Here is a 24,391-nt window from a genome sequence, read left to right as displayed (position 1 = left end):
TCCCACTTTCAAGGGAATAAGCACCATTAAACTTAAGGGGACTTCCTTCTGGAGGAACAGGCCATGCATTTATTGCAATGTAAATGAGCTTGGAGTTAATATTGTTACGACAGCTAGAAAACATCCATCAAGGGCTGAGGAGAACAAGGTGTAGGTATATGTCACTAGGAACAGGGAGGTCTCAGAGATTCTAGTGCAGGCATAGGCAAACACCGGCCCTCCAGATGTTTGGGACTACAATTCACATCATCTCTGACCACTGGTCCTGTTAGCTAGGGATGATGGGAACTGTAGTCCCAAACATCTGGAGGGCCAGAGTTTGCCTATGCCTGCTTTAGTGAACTGATTCCTTTGTTCAAAGCAAATTGGAGGAATAGCAAAATTACATAGTCTTTTTTTTTTGGGGGGGGGACCAAGGCAACATTTATAACTAGAAGGTAGTTACTCTAAATAACATCAAACTCAGGGATAGGGCACCTGTGGCCCTCCCAATGTTGTTGGGATTCCCATTAGCCACAACCAGCATAGCCAATTACCAGGAATGATTAGAAGTGTAGCCCAATAACATCAGGAGGATCACAAAAAAACCCATCTCTGACCTAGATACCCCATCTCTGCCTGTGTCAAGAATGAGAATTATTTGCAGGTGTGCAGAAAACAGAAAGAGGTGTTTTCTTTATTCACAGGAAGATACTTACAAGCACAAAATGGACCGTACAGCCAGCAATTTCGTATGCAGATGAGAGTGCCTGCTTGTGGGCATTTCCTCCTTTAGTTAATGGTGAAAGTGATGGATAAGTGCTCAAAATTTTCCCTAGAATTAATGAAACCCCTGTTCAGACATATCAAAGAGACAAACAAGGATGTGCAAAATGGAAACGGTAGCCCCGCATGCAGATCACCAATTGAAAATCACTGCTTTGATTGAGTACATGAACCCAGCCTTGAAATTCTTACGATCCTAGTTTGCCTTGTACATGCTGAATCCTCAGCAGCTGTCAGCCCTTCTGAGCAATTAAAAAAAACAAAACACTTAATACAACAATAGTTCGTTCCACTTGCTTACCACTCCATTTCCTAAGGAAGTTGCTAGTCAAAACTCTTATAAATCCTGCCAAACAAATCAGTTCCACAGAGAATTCTTCAAGGACTCTGTCAAGTGTGCCTTCATATTCAGATCTGCTTCCGTACAGTTTATGGTCAATTACCTACAAGAATTAATACAAAAGATTAATGCAAAAGAAACTTTCAAGCACCATGCAAATCAAAACTGAAGAACACAGGCAACCTTTTGAAGACCCTCAAAATTTACATTAAATTTATACAAACCAGGTTCTAGATGTTGTTGGTTTTTTTACTTGTAGACATAATGGTCTCAAGAACACTTATCTAAGTATGAGGCATGGGGCGGTACTCTGCAGAGAAATATTGTAAGTGAAGATACTTTCTGTCAATGTGGGATTTTTTGGCCATGAAATTATAATGCAATGTTCTCCTTACTCTGGTGGGGATGCCAGCCAGGGTTGCATTCTTCAGTTCTTCCACCCCAGACCTGTTGGCGATGACAAGGACTACTTGGGCACAGCTTGCTGGCTCTTTTGCATATCCGAGAAGTGCTGTCAGGCTTGTACCTCAAATGAGAAGATTAAGACACAGCCAGTTTCTAGTAGACATCGCAAACATGTGCCCAAGGAAACAGCAAGTGACCGCTCCAAAGTATGCACTTATAATATCATTGTGAACTAACAAACCCATGTTCTCTGTCAACCTTTTACATAGGTTGCCACTGCATTTTAGCTCTTTGACTATACAATTGCTTAAGAATTCCTGTGCTTTTAAGGAAAGATTTGTGATAGGTAACATTCATGTTGTATAAATGGTTGTAGTAACCATCAGAACTTTGCATATTTGAGGCTGGAGCAGAGAGGGCTCTCTGTTATATTCAGGCAAAATACCAAGGCTTGCATATGCCTCATTTTGCTCTACAAAGTTTCTGTATCACCTAATATATCAAAATTAACAACAACACAGTAAAACTGGGTGATAAATTTCTGATCTTCAGTTAATGATTCTGTGTTGTTGGTTGTTGTTTTGGTGTTTTTTATGATCAGCTTCTAGTGAATATCTTCATAACATTCTTAATATTCTCCCCCTATTCTTATTCCCAGTTAATCCATAATGTACAGGTAATTCTATCCATTTCTAAACCAAAGTAAATCCCATTTAGTTTAATGGGGTTTTCTTCCCAAGTGAGCATGTGTAGGAAAGTTTCTGAAACATGCTTTTCTGCCTATTTTTAATAAACCAGTATGGATAATTCTTCAATTCTTGTAAATTGCCCTGGCAACTAAAGCGTGCTTGCCCATTTTTCAATAATTGTGATAAACTTTGATTTATTTTTATGCAATTATTTTTATAAATAAATTATAAATAAAAACATAAACAAGGTTCGACTAGATTTCAATTCTGATCAAAAATGCAATTAATATAAGAACCATCTGCATATTAACAACAATCAGTTCTATTAATATTGAGTGATTCTTATAAGGCACCTTCAATGAGATGTAAGTTCACACAAGCAACTTTGTCATAATATATCAAAGTCTACATGCTCCCACAAAATCTCCATTGCAGAGATGGTTATTGAGTGCTGTAGCAACTGCAAGCTCACCCATTCCCGAGATAAGAACAGCTACTTTCACTTTGCTTTTTCTGCATGTGGTCTGGATCTGGCTGTCTACACTGGAAAGATTCTTCATAAATGGATATTTGTTTTGCAGCAATGCTTCAAGAAGATTCTTGATTACTACACGAGAACACCCTGAATAAAGGAAAGGTAATTCAGTGTACATGTTTAAAATATAGTAGCACATATATTTGGAAAACTAAACTGCCAAAGGGATAGGAATGTCTATAATATCCAGTTGAAAGCTCTTCTCCTTAATCCTACAAAAGAGTTGAAAGCAAATAACCTTTAATTAATTGGTGTTTTCATATCTTTTTTTTTTTCATTGTGCAGGACTTGCAAATGGACACCCAAATACAAACTAAACATTGGCCCAGTTCACATGTCATATTATACCATAGTTTAAAACAAACTATGGTTTAATGTGAACAAGTTCTTTCAGAGCTCCTTTCCCACTCTTGCTGATGCCATGCACAGAACAAGTCATAATCTAGTATGCTGTGTTGTCCAAACTGAGGTTCATGGCTTGTTTCCCCAAAGTAAATTACGGTACAAGCATGACCAAGAACAAACCTTGGTTCCCACTCACAGCTTGGTGAAAACAAGCCATGAGTCTGGATTCAGAAAGCATAGCAACCTAGACTTTGATTTGTTCTGGCTGTGGTGTGGCAGCAGCAGGAACAGAAGAGAGGTGCTGAATTTACTCCTGCTACCCAAGTTAAGCTACATATCCGCAGAAACTTAATATAATTACGGTCCAAATCACAGTGCAACCCTTTATATGTCTACAAATTAAAGTGCACTCCTATATATGTCTACACAGAAGTAAACACCATCATTTTCAATGGGCCTCACTCTCATATAAATTGGTATAGAACTGAAGCCTTAGAACATTTTAAATGCTTTTGTTGGATTTTAAGCTGTTTGTATGTCTGAATAAGAAATGCAATAACCTGCAAGATGGTGGATGACTTTCCCGATCAACCACGCATCCTCGTATTTCTGGAGATCTTTCAAAATCTGTCCAGCAAACTCCTTTTGTACCACCAGCACAGCACCAATCCCACAGTTAAATATTTGAGACATCTCCACCTCTGAAAGGCTTCCCTCTTCTTGAAGCCAAGAAAATATTGAAGGAATAGTCCAACTATGAGCATCTACAAATAATTGAATTTGTAAAGAACAACACTGTCCTTAATTCCATCCCTGTTAAAGCCATGGCACAGGTTCATCCTTCCAGCCTCAACTCTCATTAGCAATATTGGATACAATCCAGCAAAAGATAGGAACTACTATGTCATGCTGAAATTATCTATGTGAAGGACATACAGAGACCTGAACATATGAGTAAGAGGAAGAAATTCATTTCAAAGGGGTGTTCTGATATTTCCTCTCAAATGCTGGGATGAGGGACTGCAACTGTGAAATACTCTCGGATTAGTTATTTCACGATCAGACTCTCAAGAGACCTATTGTCATGGTTTGGAACTCCATCTGTCAGCAGAGGTCTCTTGAGACTCCTAGGAAGGAGAATATTCAGTTCCTCCAGTGCTATAGGAGACAATAGTTGAAATAGCCACCCCCTCCAGACACATCTATAGAGGGGCTCCAGGACACAGTGAGGCTTCCAGACACTGCCCCTTAGAAAGTAGCTCTTTTAGACTTGCACGCATCACCCCACTGGGAACTGAGAGCTCTCCTTTCCACCCCACTACGCCCAGGGTCTGGAAGAGGTCTTTCACCCTCTACACAGCACAAGCCGGCATAAGAAAAGTGCAGTCTCTTCTTATTAGGCAAGGCTCCTTTAAGAAGGTGTGGCTTGACAGGAATATTTAAAATGGGAGGCCTATGCGGTGCCCTCCTGATGGATTCTAATTCCGTCAGGTGATCCATTATGGTCAGTGTTCAGGGATGATAGGAGTTGTTCAGTCCAGCAACATCTGGAGAACATCACTTTGGGGGCTCCTGGTTTAAACATCCATTGGCTGCAGACCACATTGAAGCAACAATCTCAATCAATTTTGGCTCTGGCCTGACTTCAAACCAAAGCCCCACAATGAGAGGTACATGTTGTTGGTTCTTGGCTCACTGAATAGTCATGCCAGTCTAGAGTTGCCCCTGTGGTCTTCCATCTGGAACAGAAAACTTATATGGAGTTTGGAGACAATTGCCCCAGATAAAGAAATACTGGGTCCCAGCCAAGAAGGTCACGATATACACACCACTGCTGTTCAGAGGGGCAGAGGGGGAAAAAATCCCATCTTGCTTGCCTTCTATTTGGAGCGTTTAGGCCAGAAGTATTTCAGATACATGTTTACATATATACATACATAATGTTATTTGTATGCTGTCTTTCTGCAGTTCAAACCATGCTCAAGGTGGCTTGTAACATGGAAAAACCCACACACAACAGCAACATAACAAAAGTAGTCATAAACAATAAATAAAACACAAAAAATACACAGCCAAACTGCACAAATTCCACATAAACCACAAGATCTAAAATAAAAATTCAAAAAATGAATATCAACAACATCAACAACCCCCCCAAACAACACCCCAGTCCCAAAGTCTGCTCAGCAGCCTCAGCTTTTGTAGCTGGAGTCAGTCAGCATCCTGCCCTCCCAGGTCAAGTGGAAAAAGTAATGCAAGTCTTCCAGGACTCACAGCCAAGATGGTTTACTTGAGGGTGTGTGCATATGGCTAGTTTCCAAAACGCCTTTATTAACGTCATGCTAAAAAAGAATCATGTGTATATTAGGGGGGTAAAGGGGACCCCTGACCATTAGGTCCAGTCGTGACCTATAGGCCGAGGGAACCGGCGTTTGTCTGCAGACAGCTTCCGGGTCATGTGTATATTACATATAGATAATACAACAAGAACAAAAATTACTTACCCAAAACCACACTAAATTGTTCAGGAAGGATTGTAGAAAAGCTTCCCAGCAACCCACCTTCTGCAATGTGGATGTAAGCTTTCACATTTCCTGAACGGAGTACAGGCAGCAGAGTTTTGCTATAGATTTTGGATGGGGTTAGCAACTGCTCCCCTGTGAATGAGAAGTTTTAAACTGTAGAGAAAATCATTCATACAATCTTATAACAAGCAGGACAAGATTCCTTCCTCACCAAGCTGCAGCCCTCCCCAACCTGATGCCCTCCAGATATTGCTGGACTACAACTCCCATCAGCCCCAGCCCAACAATATTTGGAGGGCATCAGGTTGGTGAAGGCTGTCATAAGGTCTCCTTTGTTTCTTTCTATGGAGAAGAAGAGGACAACAAGGATGTCTCTGAAGACACTGTGGGGAAAAGGTGCAGTAAAATTCATGATGGAGGACTAAAGCCGAGAAGTGTGCAATGGCTTCAAAATCAGGCAATTATATACAGCAGAGAAAGAAAGAAAGAAAGAAAGAAAGAAAGAAAGAAAGAAAGAGAAAATAATAAGTGCATGGTATTAATTTACAAGAAATGTTCAGAGTAAGAAATTGGGGGAAGCAGATATACCTAAAGTCTGGGGACCACATCCACCAGGAACAGAAGAGAAATAGTGTAGGGATGATGTTAAAAGAATCTTCCTCACAAGACTAAATCCTTGGTTGTGAAGGCCTGAAGAAGCTATGCCAATGAGAAGATCACCACTGACAATCTTCTCCTGCTGTGGAAATCCCATTTCTTGTTCCACAGCAGCAACAACAAAGCCAACCAGGTTGCTCTCTCCAGGTGCAAAGGTGCCAGACATTTCACTGGTCTCTCTTCCTAGGAAAAAGGAAGAGAAACCAACAGCAGTAAATACCATAAATGCCCACGGAACTTGCATTCTATATGGGTATACTCAGTGCTTTGTGTGCAGCAGTAGTCACAAATATGGAGTACCATCACCTCTCTTTTCCCCCCAGCCTATGGCAGCCATTTTGCTTTGGCAAACACAGCACTTTTATCAACGTATGAGTACCAACACCTCATTTTTGTGGGGGGACGATGACATTGGGTATGCTTAAGATTGCATAAATTGTAAATAAATGAAGGATGTTAATAAATATATGCCTATTTTCATCCATCCATCTACAGCACTGATGAATTTTGGAATAATTCCTAACGTCTGGTTTTAGGGAAGTGAAAGAAAGATGCTCATATTGGTACAAAATAAAAATGTTCAGCAGGGTGTGTGCATGTGCCTCCAAAGCCTGCACATATGCCACACAACAGACACAGATGCACCAGCAACTCACATGCATCACCATTTCAGAGACCCTACAGCTGACTTGTACCACCCAGTGTTGATCTTGCCATCCTCTGTGTGTTAAGGCTGGCATGAAACAAACAGTTTCTACAGCCTCTCCACCAATTCTAGTTTGCTTGCTGTGCACTTGGGCACCTCTTAAGATACTGGATCCCAATTTTGCACAAGGGTTTCTAAGACCAAATAGCAGGTTTTTGTTTATCTATGCATACAATTATATTTTGAATCAAGATGGTGGGTTGAACCTTACAAGACTGCACTGAGTTTAATCACTGGTTTCAAAGCTCCCTCTTTTTATGTTTCTTAGAATTTCTGAGCAACGTTGGTGACGAGGCTTCTAGTTCTAATATATATATTAGTGAAGGGCTGGAAAGCATAGCTATTTGCATCACAGCAAGTCTTATCTGCTCCCCCTCTATAAAATGGGAACATGATATTGATGGTGCCAGCCCAGACCTGGGCAATGTTTTTCCAGGGTTGTTGGTTTTTTTTTCATCTGGAAGAACCCCCAAATAACGTTCAAGCTCAATGGGAAATTTATGCTACCACCACCACTACAACTTAAAGCTCCTAGGACAGAAAGAATAAATTTCAAAACTGAGAAAAGAAATACTGAGACGTGGCCATACCCAGAAGAGTACATCCTGCAAGTTTGCAGGCTCCATCTATCCCATCTCTTATTGCCTGAGCCACACCAGCATCCAATTTTCCATAGGCAAAATGGTCAAGGAAGAAGAGAGGCTCAGCTCCCTGAACCAGGACATCATTGACACACATGGCCACCAAGTCCTGACCAATCATGTCATGTTTCTTGCACAGCTGGGCAATCTGTAATGAACAAGGGAATCAGTCTGGGATTTTAATGTGAATGCATTACTCCGATATAAAATATTACTTTAGGCAGCTTCAGACACTGGTCTTGCTGTAGCCAAAGGCTCAAGGGATGTTCTTTTCCTATATGAGCAACTGATGCCAAGCAAAAGGCAGGCGCTTGTGGTGGATCGCCATATAGGACAGCTGGGATGCATTCAGCTTAGTACATCTCAAGTTCTATAGGGGCTAGCTTAGAAAGCTCAACATTGTATAAGTATATTGATCTGAAACATTTATAAGTGCCGGTTACTTCTGTGTTCCATCTTGATTTGACCATTGTAGCTTTGTGGTCTCACATGGAAAAATGATGCATCACAAGAGACATGGGCATAGCACAAGCTACAGTAGGGACATGCCTTGGTTTACCTTCATTTTTGTCCCAATGCTTTTAGTTCGGGATACTAGAATGGGATCATTATAACCAGATGCTCTCAAATCAAAGAAGGCAGAAACACTCCCCCGACGCCCACAGCTGCCTGAAAGATACACAGAAGTCAAAAACATTGTGGGAAGCAGCACTGCTACTGAAAACTTATTACTACTCCCCCTTGCAAATCCTCATGTTTGCAATAGATCACTGAGACAAGGCTGAGATGTTGCAAAAGGTTTGAATATAGGAGTGCTTCCTGTTTCTGTTTTAGATTCTAGTTAAATAGAATATCTTTAGAAAACAGCAGAGGCTACCGCTGCGGCTAACAGGAGCAAAAGCAGAGCATCAGGTTTCACATTCAGCCCCATGTGCAATATGATACCATAGTCAGGCAGGTGTTTACACATTCCATTCAGCTATTACTGTGAAGCAAGAAGAAAAGAGATAAGTTGACATTTCCATAGATAAAAACATTGCCTGCACTGGCAAATTAGGTGTGGGCAACAGAGCAGCATACAAAAAGCAGAAATAGTCCATAACAGTCTGAAGTTCCATACAAAGATCATGACAGCCGTATCCCAATTAAATATTTTTAATTAATTTATTGTATTTGTTTTAGTTAATTATGATGGCTTTATACCACATCTAGTATCACCATTAGTATGGCTCTGAATAAATATCAGTTCCTGGGAAACATGGGGCAGGGGGAGAGGGCTATCACTCATGTCCCACAAACATCTAGTTGCCCACTATGAACAAAATACAGTGGTGCCTCGCAAGACGAAATTAATTCGTTCCGCGAGTCTCTTCGTCTAGCGGTTTTTTCGTCTTGCGAAGCAACCCTATTAGCGGCTTAGCGGATTAGCGCTATTAGCGGTTTAGCGGCTATTAGTGGCTATTAAAGGCTTAAGGGATTAGCGGATTAGCTGCTAAAAGGCTATTAGCGGTTTAGTGGCTTAGAAAAAGGGGGTGGGGAGCGGGAAAAAACCTCAAGACTCGCAAGACATTTCCGTCTTGCGAAGCAAGCCCATAGGGAAATTCGTCCTGCGAAGCGCATCGAAAAACGGAAAACCCTTTCGTCTAGCGGGTTTTCCGTCTTGAGAGGCATTCGTCTTGCGGGGCACCACTGTACTCATCTGGATGGACCTTTGGTCTGATCTGGCAGGCACCACTTATGTTCTTACGCTATCAATTAATTCTCCCCATGGGTAAAAACAAATAAGAAAGAAGCTTATTTTCTTTGTTTTTAGATGATGCATCTCAGGCATCATATCAGAAGATGCTCTCTCTCCTGTATGAGGGTGTTATGTACTGAGAACGATTCTTATGTGATGGCATTTGCCACCTGTAATTGTTTTACAAAAAAGTATTATAACAAAAAAAAGCTAGATACGTAAAATGATATGGATATATTCTGTCCGACATAGGAGCCAACTCCCAGGGGTTGAGGTCCTTTGCCTCACCCCCAATAAAATGTTTGAGGGGGCCAAGTCCCCCAAAGTGGATGGGCATTGCCATTCAAATGGTGTGTGTGCACAGCATCATGTGATTGATTAGGCAGGGTGGGGCTTATCTGCCCCCCCCCCAATATTTTATTCAAATTAGCACCCCTGCTGTCAAATTAATTAGGGGCATCTAGTTAGATGAGCAAATTTTTTTTAATCAGTTAATTTCCTAAAGTTTAGCCCTAATCACACATAATTCTCCTGCTACTCTTTGTGTAAGAGAAAACTGCTGATATGCAAAGAGCAATAACTTCTGAGGATAAGAGAGGACAATGAAGTGAGCTCTTGCCAGAAGCTGGTTAATATATCCATTTAATAGTTCGGTTCACATCGAATAAATTTGAAAAACTGAAGTGGTCTTCAAAATCCTTTGGGAATTCATCACTTCACCTGATCCTTACCTAATTTGGAACCACTTGCAGCTGTTAGGTTAGATGGGCGATCCAAGACATTGCAAACAATAGGATCTGCAATTCTGTCTTCATATGATGGACTGCTAAAACAGAAGCACACATCCCTGTTGTTAAAACATTTTTCAATTATGATTGTGGTTGCAAGACAATCCTGGCAGTGGCAGACTTTGGACTTTCAAATGTCAGTAGCGCCCTGTGCGATGCCAAAATTCAGTGTGTGTGTGTGTGTGTGTGTGTGTGTGTGTGTGTGTGTCCCCGCACCTCTTGCCTTCTAGTCTAAGGCATTGTTGCGGCGCCTCTGCCGACCCTCTCAGCTGGGCACCCAGTGCGGGTGAACCAGTCATGTTCCCTTAAATCCACCTCTGATCCTGGGCAAAATAATAAACATTGGGTTAGCACGCATTATCTGCCAGTGCCTATGTTTACATACGCAGACTGTCTGAGAAACCTCATAGCTTGATAACCAACATCTTTTCGATAAGTTGCACCCTGGAAATAAATGGCTGCCAGTCCTTTGTAGGCAACTTCAAGCGCAGATGCAAGGTCCTCCTTCATGGCTGTTACTGTCAGGACTCTGCTGCCATTAACCAGCACTTTGTCATCCACTGCTGTGGTAGCTCCATGGAAGATCTCCAGGCCTAGCTCTTTTGCCTGAAGGAGCCCTACAAAAATTGAAAGAAAAATGGGCTCGATTATTATTTTTAGAACATATTCTATAGATGTAGGTGGTTGTATTGTCAACTCCCCCATTTCACGGGGTCTCAAAATATCAGTGGAAAGTCCGCACTTCACATTTCACTTAAGTTTCCTGTTGAAACATTTAACAAGAAATACATTTAGTAAATAATTCAAAATACTGTAACTGAAAGATGATTATTGTGGTATTTTTTTAAAAAGGAATAATGACTGTCAGAAAACATAAAACGAAATTATTCATTGTACCTTGTAATTGAACTGTTCAGAATAAAAAAGAATTACCAGTGATCTCTTTGCCCTGATTAGAACATTCCGGATGCCCTTCACTTGCCATGACAATCGACACAGCAGTACAATTCTCTGACCAAGCCAACATGGAACTGCAGAGCCTGCCATCAATAGTGGCTTGGATCACTTCATAAAGATCATTTTTAAGAAGCTGAACAACCACCTGCAAAAGTGGACATAGGTGGCATTTTATATACGATTATATACGATTCAGCAACTATATCTAGTTCAAATCACTGCTTTTGCAATGCTTTTCTATTTCCAAAAACCAGTGGCAATTAGCTTACAGTGATTACAAGTTAGAAAGCAAGCCTATTACCAGATGACCTGTTTACAGAGCGTTTGTCCTGATTTGTTTGGATAAAGTTTGCAGCAGTCAATCTGATTTGACTGCAGGGAGATTATACTACTGTGAACTCCTCAAAGGAGAGACTAGCACAGCACAGAGACTATATTGATTCCGTTTAGTTGCTGTGCTACACTGGCTTTTCCTTTGTTAACTCACAATGTCCACCATGCAGCACTACAAACTGTAATGCTATGCTGCCGGAGCAGAAATTACATGCAATCTGAAATATTAATTTGCTGTCTTGGTGGTTCACAGGATTAGGTTGTGTATCTCTGATTTACCTGGCATTGGGGGTCACCAAAATAGCAGTCAAAACTTAAGACTTTCACACCATCTTTGGTAAGCATTAATTCTATCTGCAGCACACCTGAAAGGAATCAGAGAATTATAGATAACAAAATCAAAGTATATATTTTAACGTGTCTTTAAAATGCATACAGCTAGACTAAGGCATGAGATGAAGTGAAGCATTTTTTAAAATTCTGCATATTATTATTATTATTATTGGTAGAAGATCAAGTTCTCCATTCATAAAACAACTCCTCCAGAAGTTGTCATTCATTAAGCAAGACTCAAAAAAATAGTAAGTTGTTACGTGAAGACAAGAATGAGTTTTCAATATGATGAAAATCCAAAACATAAACATCAGACGGGGTAATGCCATATGAGAGAATGATCATTGCCAAGGAACTTGATGTCGAGTGTAACTTCTTACCTACATAAGATATGCCTTCTTTCTTCATGCTGTTGATAATGTGTTGAAGAAGTGTACCTTTAACTTTTTCTAGAAGGACTTCGGAAATCTAATGAGCAACAGGAGAACGACACATGGATACTGCTTTATGACAATTTTTTCCTCAGTGTAAAAAATCAAAACATAGTGATAAAAAAGTAACCGAACACCAGTAGGGGCTGGTTCCCATTGGGATTGTTCACACAAAGACCAACAGTAGATGGAGCCAAAGCCAATGAAAGGCAGAGGCAACTACCGTATTTTTCGCTCTATAAGACGCACCAGACCACAAGACGCACCTAGTTTTTGGAGGAGGAAAACAAGGAAAAAAAATATTCTGAATCTCAGAAGCCAGAACAGCAAGAGGGATTGCTGTGCAGTGAAAGCAGCGATCCCTCTTGCTGTTCTGGCTTCTGGGATAGCTGTGCAGCCTGCATTCGCTCCATAAGACGCACACACATTTCCCCTTACTTTTTAGGAGTGAAAATGTGAGTCTTATAGAGCAAAAAATACAGTAATTCAAGTTTTGTCTCCATCTGTCTTCCTGCCATCATCTACAAGGGCAACCCTAAGACTAAGGAAGTGCATACTCGAGCAACAAAAATAAACATTAGAGTTTCACACCATTCTCTAGTTTGCATCGATTACATGTATTGTCCATTTCTTAGAATAATTTATTTTAATTCTGCTAGTCACACGGAAGGATCTCCATGGAGGCCAACAAAGTCTTGCCCTTGACTCCTACAGAGTCTGCTTAGAGCCCTCCCCGTCATCTGCAGAAAGTTCCCCACACACTATCAGGTTTGCACCTGCAGTCTTGGGGGGAGGGGATGGAGCTGAGATTATCAAGCTGCTAAATTTCACATTCAATACCAATTTATGTGCTTCTGAAGTATGACTGTGGAGCACAACACACCTTTGTCAGCACAGCATTAGCATGCTAGAATCTTGTTATATGATTTTCCATTAACAGATGCACCAACTTGTACAGAAGACTGGAGGGGAAGCAATGACATGTGCATTCTTCATTTGGGGTTGCCCCCCTCCAACAAAATTGGGAGGGCAAAAGAGCGGGGGGTCCAGGAGATTACGCCTATGTTCATTACTATTCCAAGGTCAACAGTTGTCATGGATTACCCAGAAAGATTTGAAAGCATCACTCAAGAAATTACTTAGAAATCAGACTATATGATTTCCAGGGGAAAGGCATATGGAATCCTAAGCAGATAGTGAATAAAACTTGTTGGCACCTGAGGTACTGGACCATAAGCTCCCATTCCAACAGTGCTTGGACCCCAGTCTTCATCAGATAGTCGCTTTTGGATTTGGACTGGTGGCATGAGAGCAAAAGTGACTCCATCCACAAAGCATAAGCACTGAGAAGAAAATACATGAAACTGAGCAACAAATATAACAAACTAAAATCACACACATTATACATCAACATGCATAAGTTTCTCTCTTATTAATTCAATCCTTGAAGTCCTGCCTTTCACAGCAGTGCTGAAATTAGCAAGAGCTTTTCGCCACACAGAGGTGAACATTTTCACCAGCTAATGGCTGCAGATAAATTGTAGCTAAGGTCACAGAGTCGATGTTACCATGTGAAAAGTTGACCCATGCTATTCTCTACTCCTCCACCTTCTGACTGCCACAGTCCACCCTACCACTAGGCAGAGTAAGGAAGCTGCCTCTGGCAGCAGAAACCGGGGGAGACAGAGGAAAAAGCTGTGTGAGCTATGCATTGTTTGCCCCGCACTCCCTAAGGTAGCCTGCTATCCTCAGATGCAATGGAGAATGCTGTCCTGTTACTGGTGTTGTAAGATTCAGCTGCCAATCTGTCTGACTTCTGTGCGTGGAATTGGGAGGGGAATTGGGACCATCTTGTCCTTCATCTCAGGCAAGAAAATGCCTTAGGCAGATCTGTTAGCTCCTTCCTCCCCCAAATCCACAAGCAGTCACCAAGTCTCTTTTCCTTTCTTTGGAATCCTTGTGGGGAGATGAAAGTCTGTGCAGCAGGTCACTACTAATTGCTTCACAAGGAAGAAAAGCAGAAGCATCCAGTTGTGTTTCTGTGCCTTCCCCTTCTGTGCCTGAAACTGCTGACTTTGAAAATCCTGCCTGTATTTTACCCTGCAAAGGTTTGCAAAGCAAGTCCCCTTAGTATCCCTTGAAGGAAATACTAATTATTGTGTGTCAAAGTTTACAGCATGCTAAAAACTATGATAACAATGCACAATAAAATTCCTATATTTGCTGATAGTTCTCATCAGACACCCAATTAGCACCCAAAAAATTAGCACCCAAAAGCTCAAGAACTCCTTGTGGTTCAGCAAGTTATGTGGTTCCTCTGGAATTTACCCTGCCGTTTCCCCAAGGATTTATGGGCCTCCTATTCTTATCCACAAAACTGGGTGGCAGTTAGGCTCAGACCATGTGAGTAGCCCGGGGTGACCCACTAAGCTTCATGGCAGAGTTGAGTTTTGAATCTACATCTTCCCAGTCCAACAAACTTTCCACTAAACCACACTGGGAAATAGTAGTAAAGAATGCTGATGTTGTACTAACATTGTGCTTCATGCTAAGTGAACCACGTTGCTATAGTCAGGGACAGCCCATCCATGAGGCTCAGTGAGGTAGTTGCCTCAGGAAGCAGGCTGAGGGCAGCTGCGTGGGACAGCAGACCCAGGGGACCCAGGAGTGTATTGCTCGCCACATCCTATACTTGTTGCTCAGTGCTTCCTCAGTCTCCCACCAGTATCTCCTCTGCTGCTGCCTCCAATGCCCCACCTCAGGTAATGAGGTGGCCTCAGGCTGGCCTTGGCTATTTCTATTAATAACAATTAAAGTTTGTGGACTATACAAAAACAATACAGGATAACTCTGACTGCAATACTTAATGAAAACGCACAGAAAACTCTTCCCCTTTAAGAAGTTCTTCAATTATTACGGTATCTTGGGTGTCTCCAAAAACATTGCCCTGCATTAAAAAAGAAAAAAAAATCTACTGGTCAGATTCTACTTTCATTCCATCTTCCATTTTTAACAAGAAAGTCACTTTTTTTCTTCACCTGTAAACCTTCATGTAGTCTACATTCTATTTGAGTAGAATCCCTACTAAATTTTTATGAGGTGTGACAATTTGCAGGTTAAACATATAACTGGATTTTGTACGTCAAAACACCATTTAAAATATTATATAATTACGTCACTACACAATGTCACAGTAGAAGAAAAAACCTACCCAAAATACAGACATAGGTAAGGTAAAAGGTAAATGACCCCTGGACAGTTAAGTCCAGTCAAAGGCGACTATGGGGTGCGGCGCTCATCTCGCTTTCAGGCCAAGGGAGCTGGTGTTTGTCCACAGACAGCTTTCCAGGTCATGTGACCAGCATAACTAAACAGCTTCTGGCACATCAGAACACCGTGCTGAGTAACAGAGTGCACGGAAATGCCGTTTACCTTCCCCTATTTATCTGCTTGCACTGGCATGCTTTTGAACTGCTAGGTTGGCAGAAGCTAGGACAGAGCAACGGAAGCTCGCCCCATCGCAGGGACTCGAACCGCCGACCTTGCAATTGGCAAGCCCAAGAGACTCAGAGGTTTAGACCACAGTGCCACCCGCATCCACATTTACCTTACCTTACAAACATACAGCTGCATATACCTGCACTGCAGGGGGTTGGACTACAATCTAACTACTGAGTGTAAGATTTATCCTTACATAAAAAAACCATAATAAACGAAATTAAAGCACACAACAGCTGAACAAAGAGGCATAAATCACCTGCAGAATTTCTTGCGCTGCATTGCAGGCTTCCTCTCTGTTGGACGCAATAATTATCTCTTTTCTAGGACCCAAGCCACTAGGCTTTACCACCAATTCAGGAAAAGTAGCACTTTAAATTAAGATAGAGCATATTAGAAGAAAATCACTCCTTTTCATTATATGGTCAAAAATTACCTCTTTTGAAAAAAAAAATAGTTCCTGGACTGTCTGGAACACAACATTTTAGAGAAAGAAGAATTTTAACACATCTCCAAGCAAGGCTGAGAGAGAACCATGGAGAGTTACAGTCAGTCTGTGTAGGCAATACTGAGCTACGTGAAAATATTCTAATTATTTATATTCTAAACTTTATCCAGCCTTTCTTCAAGGAAGGCTTGGGCTAGGCCTCTCTGGAAGTTTCCCATCTACATATGAGATGCAGCCTTGCTTAGAGTGATTAAAGGTGTGAGGAGAAAATTCACCCTGATAAATTACTGCACTTTAAACCTTCTTTAGAAGTATCTAAGGAATAAACATTGTGAAAGGCTTTATCATCCTCCTTATTTTGTTTTGGTACCCCCCCCAAAAGAAACAACCAATAAAAAAATTGCTGTTGTAGTCAAGGCTGATGAATAAATAAGAGGAAGAAGTGCCCCCTGTTTTCTGGGACCCAGTAGCTGACTGCAGAGCCTTGTGGTTGTGATCAGCAAGCAGAGCCTAGCTGTGGAGGGAGCAGGTGAACCAAGCAGGTCTAGTGTGTAGTGAGGGAGAGAAAGTTGAGGGTGAACGTGGAGAGACTGAGATCTAGAACAGTAAACTTGTCAATTTTTGGCCATTCTACAATATTCATCAACAATTTTCAATACATTTGGGGTCCCTTTTTAATTTAATTCATGAAAAAGCTATACCATCAACTCTAAAGAGCGTAAGCTAATGGAGAAAATAATGCTTACCTATTAATAAAAGTGCAAGCGTCTTGCAGATTTAAAAATTCATTCCATCTTGCTGTTGGAATTCCATGTTGATCAAGAAAGACCTTAGCGAAACTTCGATTTGTTCCCAGTTGTGCTGCCCTGGCTGTAGGTCCAAAACATCTAACTCCAGCCGCTACCAAGTCATCAACAATTCCTAACAACAAAATACTGAAAGGCTCAGACAAAGCTTGCTATGGAATTCAGATTTTTTTTTTAATTAATACTCCTTGCCTGTCTCAGAATGGTATCACAGAGCTAAAAGAGCAACTAAAATTATCAGCAGGCAGCTCACCAGTATGGAGGAAGGCTTAAGAGCTTGGGGTTTTATAGTTCAGAAACAGAAAACGATGCAGTTTATCATGTCACCTTGAACTCTCTCTTAAAAAGTCTGCCTGCATCTATAATAAACTTATCAAACCTGTAGCCAAGGTATGTTTTAATGCCTAATACAGTGGTACCTCTGGTTACGAACTTAATTTCTTCCGGAGGTCCATTCTTAACCTGAAACCATTCTTAACCTGAGGTACCACTTTAGCTGATGGGGCCTCCCGCTGCCGCCTCGCCGCCAGCATGCGATTTCTGTTCTCATCCTGAGGTAAAGTTCTTAACCTGAGGTACTACTTCCAGGTTAGTGGAGTCTGTAAGCCAAAGTGTTTGTAACCTGAGGTGTTTGTAACCCGAGGTACCACTGTAACGCAATGGTTTTTAAAATAGGATCTACATCAATATGAACTCTGGTCTAACAAGGGAGTTATTTTATGTAATGTTCCAAGATGCTACATGCATATGCTCATACAAGAGGCTGGTGTCTGCTGTTTATCTACGTGCAGGATTATCAGTCAGAATCACACTGTCCAGAGTTTCAAAAAGGCAAGAAGAAGAAGAAGAAGAAGAAGAAGAAGAAGAAGAAGAAGAAGAAGAAGAAGAAGAAGAAGAAAGGCCATTTCTCAGTTGCAAAAAACCCCAGCTATTTGAAACCCATTTTGCTCTCCAGTTGTTGATACCAAATACAGTGGTACCGTATTCCATTCTTAACCTGAAACTGTTCTTAACTAGAGGCATGCTTTCGCTAATGGGGCCTCTTGCTGCCACAGTGCCGCCGGCACACGATTTCCATTCTCATCCTGGGGCAAAGTTCTCAACTTGAGGTAACTCTTCCAGGTTAGCGAAGTTTGTAACCTGAAGCATTTGTAACCTGAGGCATTTGTAACTCGAGGTACCACTGTACTGGGTTCCTATGCTACCCAAGGCTGGATCTTTATTTTTTAATCTAGAGCACTTGTTTTTTTTCCTGAGAAAGGAGTTACTCTAACTTTACCTGTCACAAGGAGAGATTCTGGTCCAGCAATCACAAACCCAATGTTATGATCTTTGCAGAACTGGGCTAGGATAGTATGGTTGCTAATTAAAACCCCTGAAATAGATAATAAATAATAATAAACACCAGGATCCAAAATGTATGACAGTTATGTGGCTTCAGGAACCACAAAAAGAAAACATGATAAAGATTTATTTCAATATGTTAAGTAAAGATATAGTTGTGCATATGGATCTGCAATAAAGAATTTGGTAGCTTAGATTCCAAGATAACTTACATCAAAAGCCTATGTGCCCTGGCTCCCACAGTAACTTTAATGCTCTAAGCAGTACATAAGCAAGACAAGGGTTGAAGGTGCAAGGCATGGCTACACAAGCTAAGACACTGATCCAACAAGTGCCCTTGCCCTCTGGGCTCCCATTAGAAAGGAATAGGGTGGGCATGCACCCCTTAAAAGGCTGAGCAATGTAGGATGGGCATGTGGGCCATCTGCAGAAGCAGAAATTGACTAAAATTGTGTTTCCCAAAACCACTTTGTTATCTAGGTAACAGTTCCAGGGGCTGAACATGTTTGATTACACGCTCCAACTCCTTCATAAGTGGTCAAGGTCAGTTAGTCATCTCTGATCTGCAGAACTTAAAGTGCATCACAGATTCAATGAATGTCTTGTATCTTTTAATAGCACAGGGGTTTTCAACCTGGTCCCTACCGCCCACTAGTGGGCGTTTCAGGATTCTAGGTGGGCGATAGGGGGTTCTATGGCACAAGCTGAATCCTCCTTCCATTGAGCACTGGTGGGCGGTAAGGAAATTTTACCATCAAGAAAGATGCATTAGTGGGCGGTAGGTATAAAAAGGTTGACTACCCCTGCTGTAGCGCTTGCATTTTTGTATGTGCATTCTGCTAAGTTAACATAAAAAGTCAGACATGTTTGAAGCATTGATTTTTCTCACCCAGCATTTACATTTATGCAATACATTGTACACTGTTTTGGAAAGGTGGCGTGGGTGTGTTTCTCCACTGTATGACCATTCAAATACATTAAAATATATCCAATGCAGGAAAAGTCACCAAATACTACAAGCTATTCACCTGAATTAGAGATTTTGCCATCATTAGCTGTACCGGCATTTCCCGGAGCAACCAGTACCTGTTTCACATGTGGAGACTGTGCCAATTTCCAAGCCAGAGCATGTTCTCTGCCCCCGCTGCCAATCACAAGCACTCGATCAGCCATCTGGATACTCAAAATAAGAGGAGCATTGTCATTTATAGGTCTAATGCCTCAATCATTAGCATTTTTATTTGGAAGGCAAACCAATTACTTATGAGGAAACTGACTTCTAAACTGAGGCAAATTTAGATGCTTGGTAGCCATCTCACACATTACACATTACATTTTAAAATGGCATCATATTAACGGTGAATATCCTCTAAAATGGAAGCATTTGAAGCAGCTACAGGCATTTTATACCAATTGTCCATTTGGTAGAGAATAAGTAAAAACATAATTCAGTATTTGTAATGCCTTTAAGGCTGCAACCCTAAACCTGCTTACTGGAGTGTAAGCCCCACTGGACTCAGTGGAATTTACTGCTGAGTAGGTATCTATAGGAGTTCACTGTAAGAGGCAAGAACCTACTTATCTCACCTTCCTTGAAATATGTAAGTTATAGTAGGCTGCCTTGCACCAAATCATATCAATGATCCATCTATCTCAGTTCTGTTTACTCTGTACTTACTTGTAGTGGCTTTCCAAGGTTTTGGTACACACAATCCTCCCCTCATGTTTTTCTTTTCAAAAAATGCTGAGAACACAACTAGCCAAAAATCACCTAGTGAGCTTCATGGCATTTGAACCTTGGTTTTCCAGGTTCTATTCTGACTCTCTAACCACTACACCACACGGGATCTCTGAAGTCCCCACTCTGGTAATTTCATCAACCACTGAGAGATCAGAATATGAACAGCTTATGCTTCTGCACACTTTGCTGCTCTGACAAATTGTTGGGGAAAAAACAAATTTCCTTCTTCAGAGCACTTGCTTGTGGTCTTTGCTTTGTCTGAGTTAATTTCACCCCTAAAAGCTGAGCCATTTTGTGTATTGTTCTTTTGCAGCTTTTTGATACAAGATGTTATTTGCTCTCATCTCCTCTCATACTGTAAATCAGAGGTTTTCAACCTTTTTGAGTCCACAGCTCCCTTGACCAACTACTTTCTTTCTGTGGCACCCCTGTGGGGCTCAGGAGCCCAGTTAGGTCGTGCCTTGCCTGCAGAGCTGGCAGCCTCTCACCCTTTTTCGAACACCCTTGCTTGCGAGTGTTCCCTCAACCTTCTCTCCTCTCCCCCCTCCCCCAGCTGCCGCCATAGTCTTTGAGCTGCCCCCCTGCCCCCAAGTGAGGTGCCTCCTTACAGTGTCCTACAGGGGCCTGGGAAGCACCCCCGGCCAGCCCCAGAGGCACCATTTGCCTGGGGAGCTTGTAGCCAGGGCTGATGCAACAAAGAGCTGTGCAAACCTTTGGGAGGTAGAGACACAAGAGGACATCAGAGGAGGAGAGAAGAAAAAAGGGATGGAGGCCAGTGTTGCCCGGGGCAACCTTGACCATTATTCAAGGCACCCCACAGTACCACGGCACACTGAAAACCACTGCTGTAAATAGTTCCTGCATGAATAAAACCTTTGAACTCCAGAAACTAAGTGAATATTCCGATCTAATTCACCCAAGATGCAAGGACTGTTAACACAAATAGCCAAAGGGGCACACACACAGCATCACAGCTGAAGTGCAAAAATGGATGTGGTTGTGTGTTATGCATCTTGCAAAACAGGCATCACTGCAGCGTGCAATTTTGCTGTGCATTGCTTTTCATACTGTAATTCTCAAAACAGCAGCAAAAACAATAAGAAGAAGAAACCAAGAGGGATATGATCCCAATATTATTTTTTCAAATGATTTTTTTTACCTATTTCAATAACATCACACCTTCATTTAGTGCCCTTGTTGTTGATATGAAATGGGAACAAGCTACTATAAATGCCAAAGGGGGGGGGGAGAGAGACACACTAATTGACCTTTAAGAAATATGCTGTTGACATTAAGCTGCTATTGCCAAGAAGATACATAATTAAAATACTGTGAAATATGCCAACATTACCTCTGTAATGAGTTTGCTGAATAATATACAGAAGCCAGGGATTCAAGATATAATGTTCTGAAGAAGACTTAAAGAATGACCAAGTAGAAGGTTCTATTTTCTAACAAATGTAACAAGTAGCTCTATCACAACAACAGAAATTTCTACTTGATTGTAAGTATTAATATTCACTTAATATATTTAGGAATTTTTTTTAAATCTCTCATTAAAAAAAGTTTTAACAAAATTGTGAAGAACTACATTGAAAACTAATCCATCATTCACTATGATGAATGCCACAATTAATATTAATTTCTCTATTCACATTAACATAAGGCTGCACATTGTCCTGTGCCTATCATTCTAATGCAAGATAAACAAAGTCCCTTTCTGAGTAAACCTTTCTCCACATCTTTTAAAATGTACCTTATATTTCTTTGCCAAAGCAATCAAATTTGAAAATGATTTTTTTAAAAAGTATTATAGCCAGTTGATATAAATGTCCAATAGAATGTGGCATATGGATGTGTATGTGTATGCAAGGGACAATGAAGTATAAGTGAACAGGATGCAACCAGAGAACCTCCTACCTTTGCAGAAATATACTGTGCTGTTAAAATGTCCTTCTGAAAAGCGCTCACCCCCTGCCCCTCACCCCACATACACAATCTTCAAAAATTGTCAGGGAGCCGCAAGTTTGTACATCCCTTTTATTGACAAGAAATGTCAACAATAGAAAGTCTCTCAGTCAGCCAGACTAGCAGGCTGATAAGCAAGCAGCTGTAGGTGGGAGGAGGAACTGGCCTTGGAGAACATATTGTTGTGCTCTTTCCAAGCTCAATTTCCCCCAAAAACATAATTTAAATTATGGGGAGAAATTGCTCTCTCTTTCATGACATAAAAGGCAGCTATGGAGGGGAAAGGGTGTGTGTGTGTGTGTGTGTGTGTGTGAGAGAGAGAGAGAGAGAGAGAGAGAGAGAGAGAGAGAGAGATGGATTGGCCAATGACTTAAATTTTAGATAGTTATTTACACCCCCATTTCCCCAAGATAACTTGTGATAAGGGGCAGGATATAATTCCTATAAATGAAAATGCTGCAAGAGAGCAGTTTGATCATGCAAAATGGAGCGACGCATGGATCATTCAAATTAACTCCATTATTCCCTCCTTTTTCCAAAGAACTCAAGGTGTTCCCTTCACAACAACCCTGTGAAGTAGGTTAGGTTGAGCAGTGGTGACTGTCCCATCAGCACCGGCTGAGAGGGATTTGGTTGCCCCCACTACCCAATGCCCAAAATGTGCTTGTCCCTGACATATATACAACATACTATATATTAAAGATAATCCATATCACCATCCAGAGGAATGTTTTGATTAGAAAGAGGGGTATTTTGGAGTTATTTCTATTATATAGGTACCAATTTGAGGCATTGAGTAACTTTTCTGCAAATCTGAGAATTCTGCACATAAACCTAATATGTCGAACTCTGACATGTACCCACCAACATCCATATGGGGTATGTGTGTGAGCATGTATTGATACTCTAGTAAACCATTTCATTGTGGTGATCCGTTGTTACCATCTTTACAAAGAAATCAAAATTTCCTGTGCTGCTGTCCCACAGTGCTGATACTCTATCTATATCCCAATCCTGTAATTTCCAGGAAACAGCAATGCTGTGGCTCTAAGGGTACTGTTTACTTTTTAGAACTCAACTGCAGTACTGCTGCTTAGAAGCTGTTGAGCAAAATAACCCAATGGCTGCTGTTGTCCAATGCCACCAATCTTTGTTTTTCTGTTTACAAAGATTCCAGTGTCTGAGTTTGAACATAAGAAGAGTCTTTTTTAATCAGGCCAAAATCCATCTAGTCCAGCATCCTCTTCTCATAGTGGCCTATCTGTACTTTTCTTTTTCTAGGTTGCAGGTGGAAAACCAAATGAGAAGCAACAATGAGGCTACTTTGCCCTCCCCCCTGTAGCCCTCACTAAGCCTCTGAGCAAGCCAACGTCCACCACTACTCAATTTCCCATCTTAAAAGGATGCTTAATTTTACAATGCCAAAAAAGAAAGCATTGCATAATGTAATAAAACAAGTCAATATATTACATGATCTTTGATACCTATTTGGTGTCTGTAAACTGGGTGCATTTAGGACAAAGCTGATATTGCCCCGCCCTAGTTATACTCTGTCCCCTTCTCAAAAAATTTTGGGTGCTTCCAGACTGGTGTTTATTGTGGGATCAGTGTGTTGCCTGCATGTCTGGTTTTGTGTGCTTTGCAGCATCCACATGATCCTGCGGGCATTAAATTTACATCAAAATGCCACACCATATTCCCCTCCCTCCACTTCCTCCTTTCTGTAGAAAATCCAGAAAGTTATGAAACAATATTGTCAAAGACCCATTTGCAACATTAAGCCCCCAAGTGGAAAACCCCATAGCAATTGTGCTGGCATTCACCCTTTGTGATTCTCACAGACATTCATTCAACATGATAACATTTCCAAAACAGTTTCCCTGAGTAGACCACCAATCTGTGGTGAAACTCAGCCTAAAATGTTTCATGAATCCAAAACAAAAATAGTGCTGAGATCCTGCTCACATATAAAACTGTTGACTATTTTCAGTATTTCCTTTTATCTGCTTCATGCTTGAGTCCTCTCATTCTGACACACCAGATGTAAATTTAAAGACTACAATGCAATATGCTCCCCCTAGAACTATTGCCTGCTAAAAATTAGCAGATATTTTAACTTAGGACCTCATAGAAAGCCTCATTTATGAAAACATATGTAAACATAACTTACCGAATGTTTCTAAGGTATTCTGCAATGTATGGAAGTCAACAGTTTGTGTTCTTTCTTCTAAACTGTACTAAGAAGTACTAAAAGGAAACTCTTCAACTTGATACCAGATTAAGTTACATGAACATTTGGTGAAGGGGAGGAAAAGATTGCTTTGTTGCTGGCAGAAAGAATGCCTTGGTCCAAATAGCTGAGAGAACCCAGTGCCTAAAACTCCATCTCCTTGTGACC

At 41.1% G+C, this 24,391-nt stretch overlaps 1 protein-coding gene across 4 annotated transcripts in view; it reads right to left on the bottom strand.

The window, feature by feature from the left end:
• LOC310676772 (trifunctional purine biosynthetic protein adenosine-3-like) overlaps positions 1-24,391 on the bottom strand; it is a 27,679-nt gene extending 3,288 nt beyond the window's left edge. For 2 of the 4 annotated variants that reach the window (XM_083438891.1, XM_083438892.1), the window contains exons 1-21: positions 21,946-22,058; positions 19,313-19,457; positions 18,220-18,315; positions 16,881-17,055; positions 15,946-16,057; positions 15,067-15,135; positions 13,406-13,531; positions 12,138-12,225; positions 11,704-11,789; positions 11,068-11,236; positions 10,520-10,751; positions 10,078-10,172; positions 8,168-8,277; positions 7,558-7,756; positions 6,193-6,444; positions 5,584-5,736; positions 3,640-3,843; positions 2,672-2,821; positions 1,501-1,631; positions 1,067-1,208; positions 699-814 (exon numbers count right to left, since the gene is read on the bottom strand). In XM_083438891.1, the coding sequence (XP_083295017.1) occupies positions 699-814; positions 1,067-1,208; positions 1,501-1,631; positions 2,672-2,821; positions 3,640-3,843; positions 5,584-5,736; positions 6,193-6,444; positions 7,558-7,756; positions 8,168-8,277; positions 10,078-10,172; positions 10,520-10,751; positions 11,068-11,236; positions 11,704-11,789; positions 12,138-12,225; positions 13,406-13,531; positions 15,067-15,135; positions 15,946-16,057; positions 16,881-17,055; positions 18,220-18,315; positions 19,313-19,457; positions 21,946-22,017 (2,922 nt within the window). In that variant the 5' untranslated portion in view covers positions 22,018-22,058. Of the gene's footprint in view, positions 1-698; positions 815-1,066; positions 1,209-1,500; positions 1,632-2,671; positions 2,822-3,639; positions 3,844-5,583; positions 5,737-6,192; positions 6,445-7,557; positions 7,757-8,167; positions 8,278-10,077; positions 10,173-10,519; positions 10,752-11,067; positions 11,237-11,703; positions 11,790-12,137; positions 12,226-13,405; positions 13,532-15,066; positions 15,136-15,945; positions 16,058-16,880; positions 17,056-18,219; positions 18,316-19,312; positions 19,458-21,945; positions 22,059-24,163 lie in introns of those variants that run through there. The other 2 variants (XM_083438894.1, XM_083438893.1) reach the window with 2 other exon arrangements.

The sequence above is a fragment of the Podarcis tiliguerta genome, assembly GCF_965153285.1.
Source record: "Podarcis tiliguerta genome assembly, chromosome: 4".
Taxonomy (NCBI): domain Eukaryota; kingdom Metazoa; phylum Chordata; class Lepidosauria; order Squamata; family Lacertidae; genus Podarcis; species Podarcis tiliguerta.
Note: the sequence above shows the minus strand (reverse complement) of the source record. Positions and strands in the feature narration are given on the sequence as shown.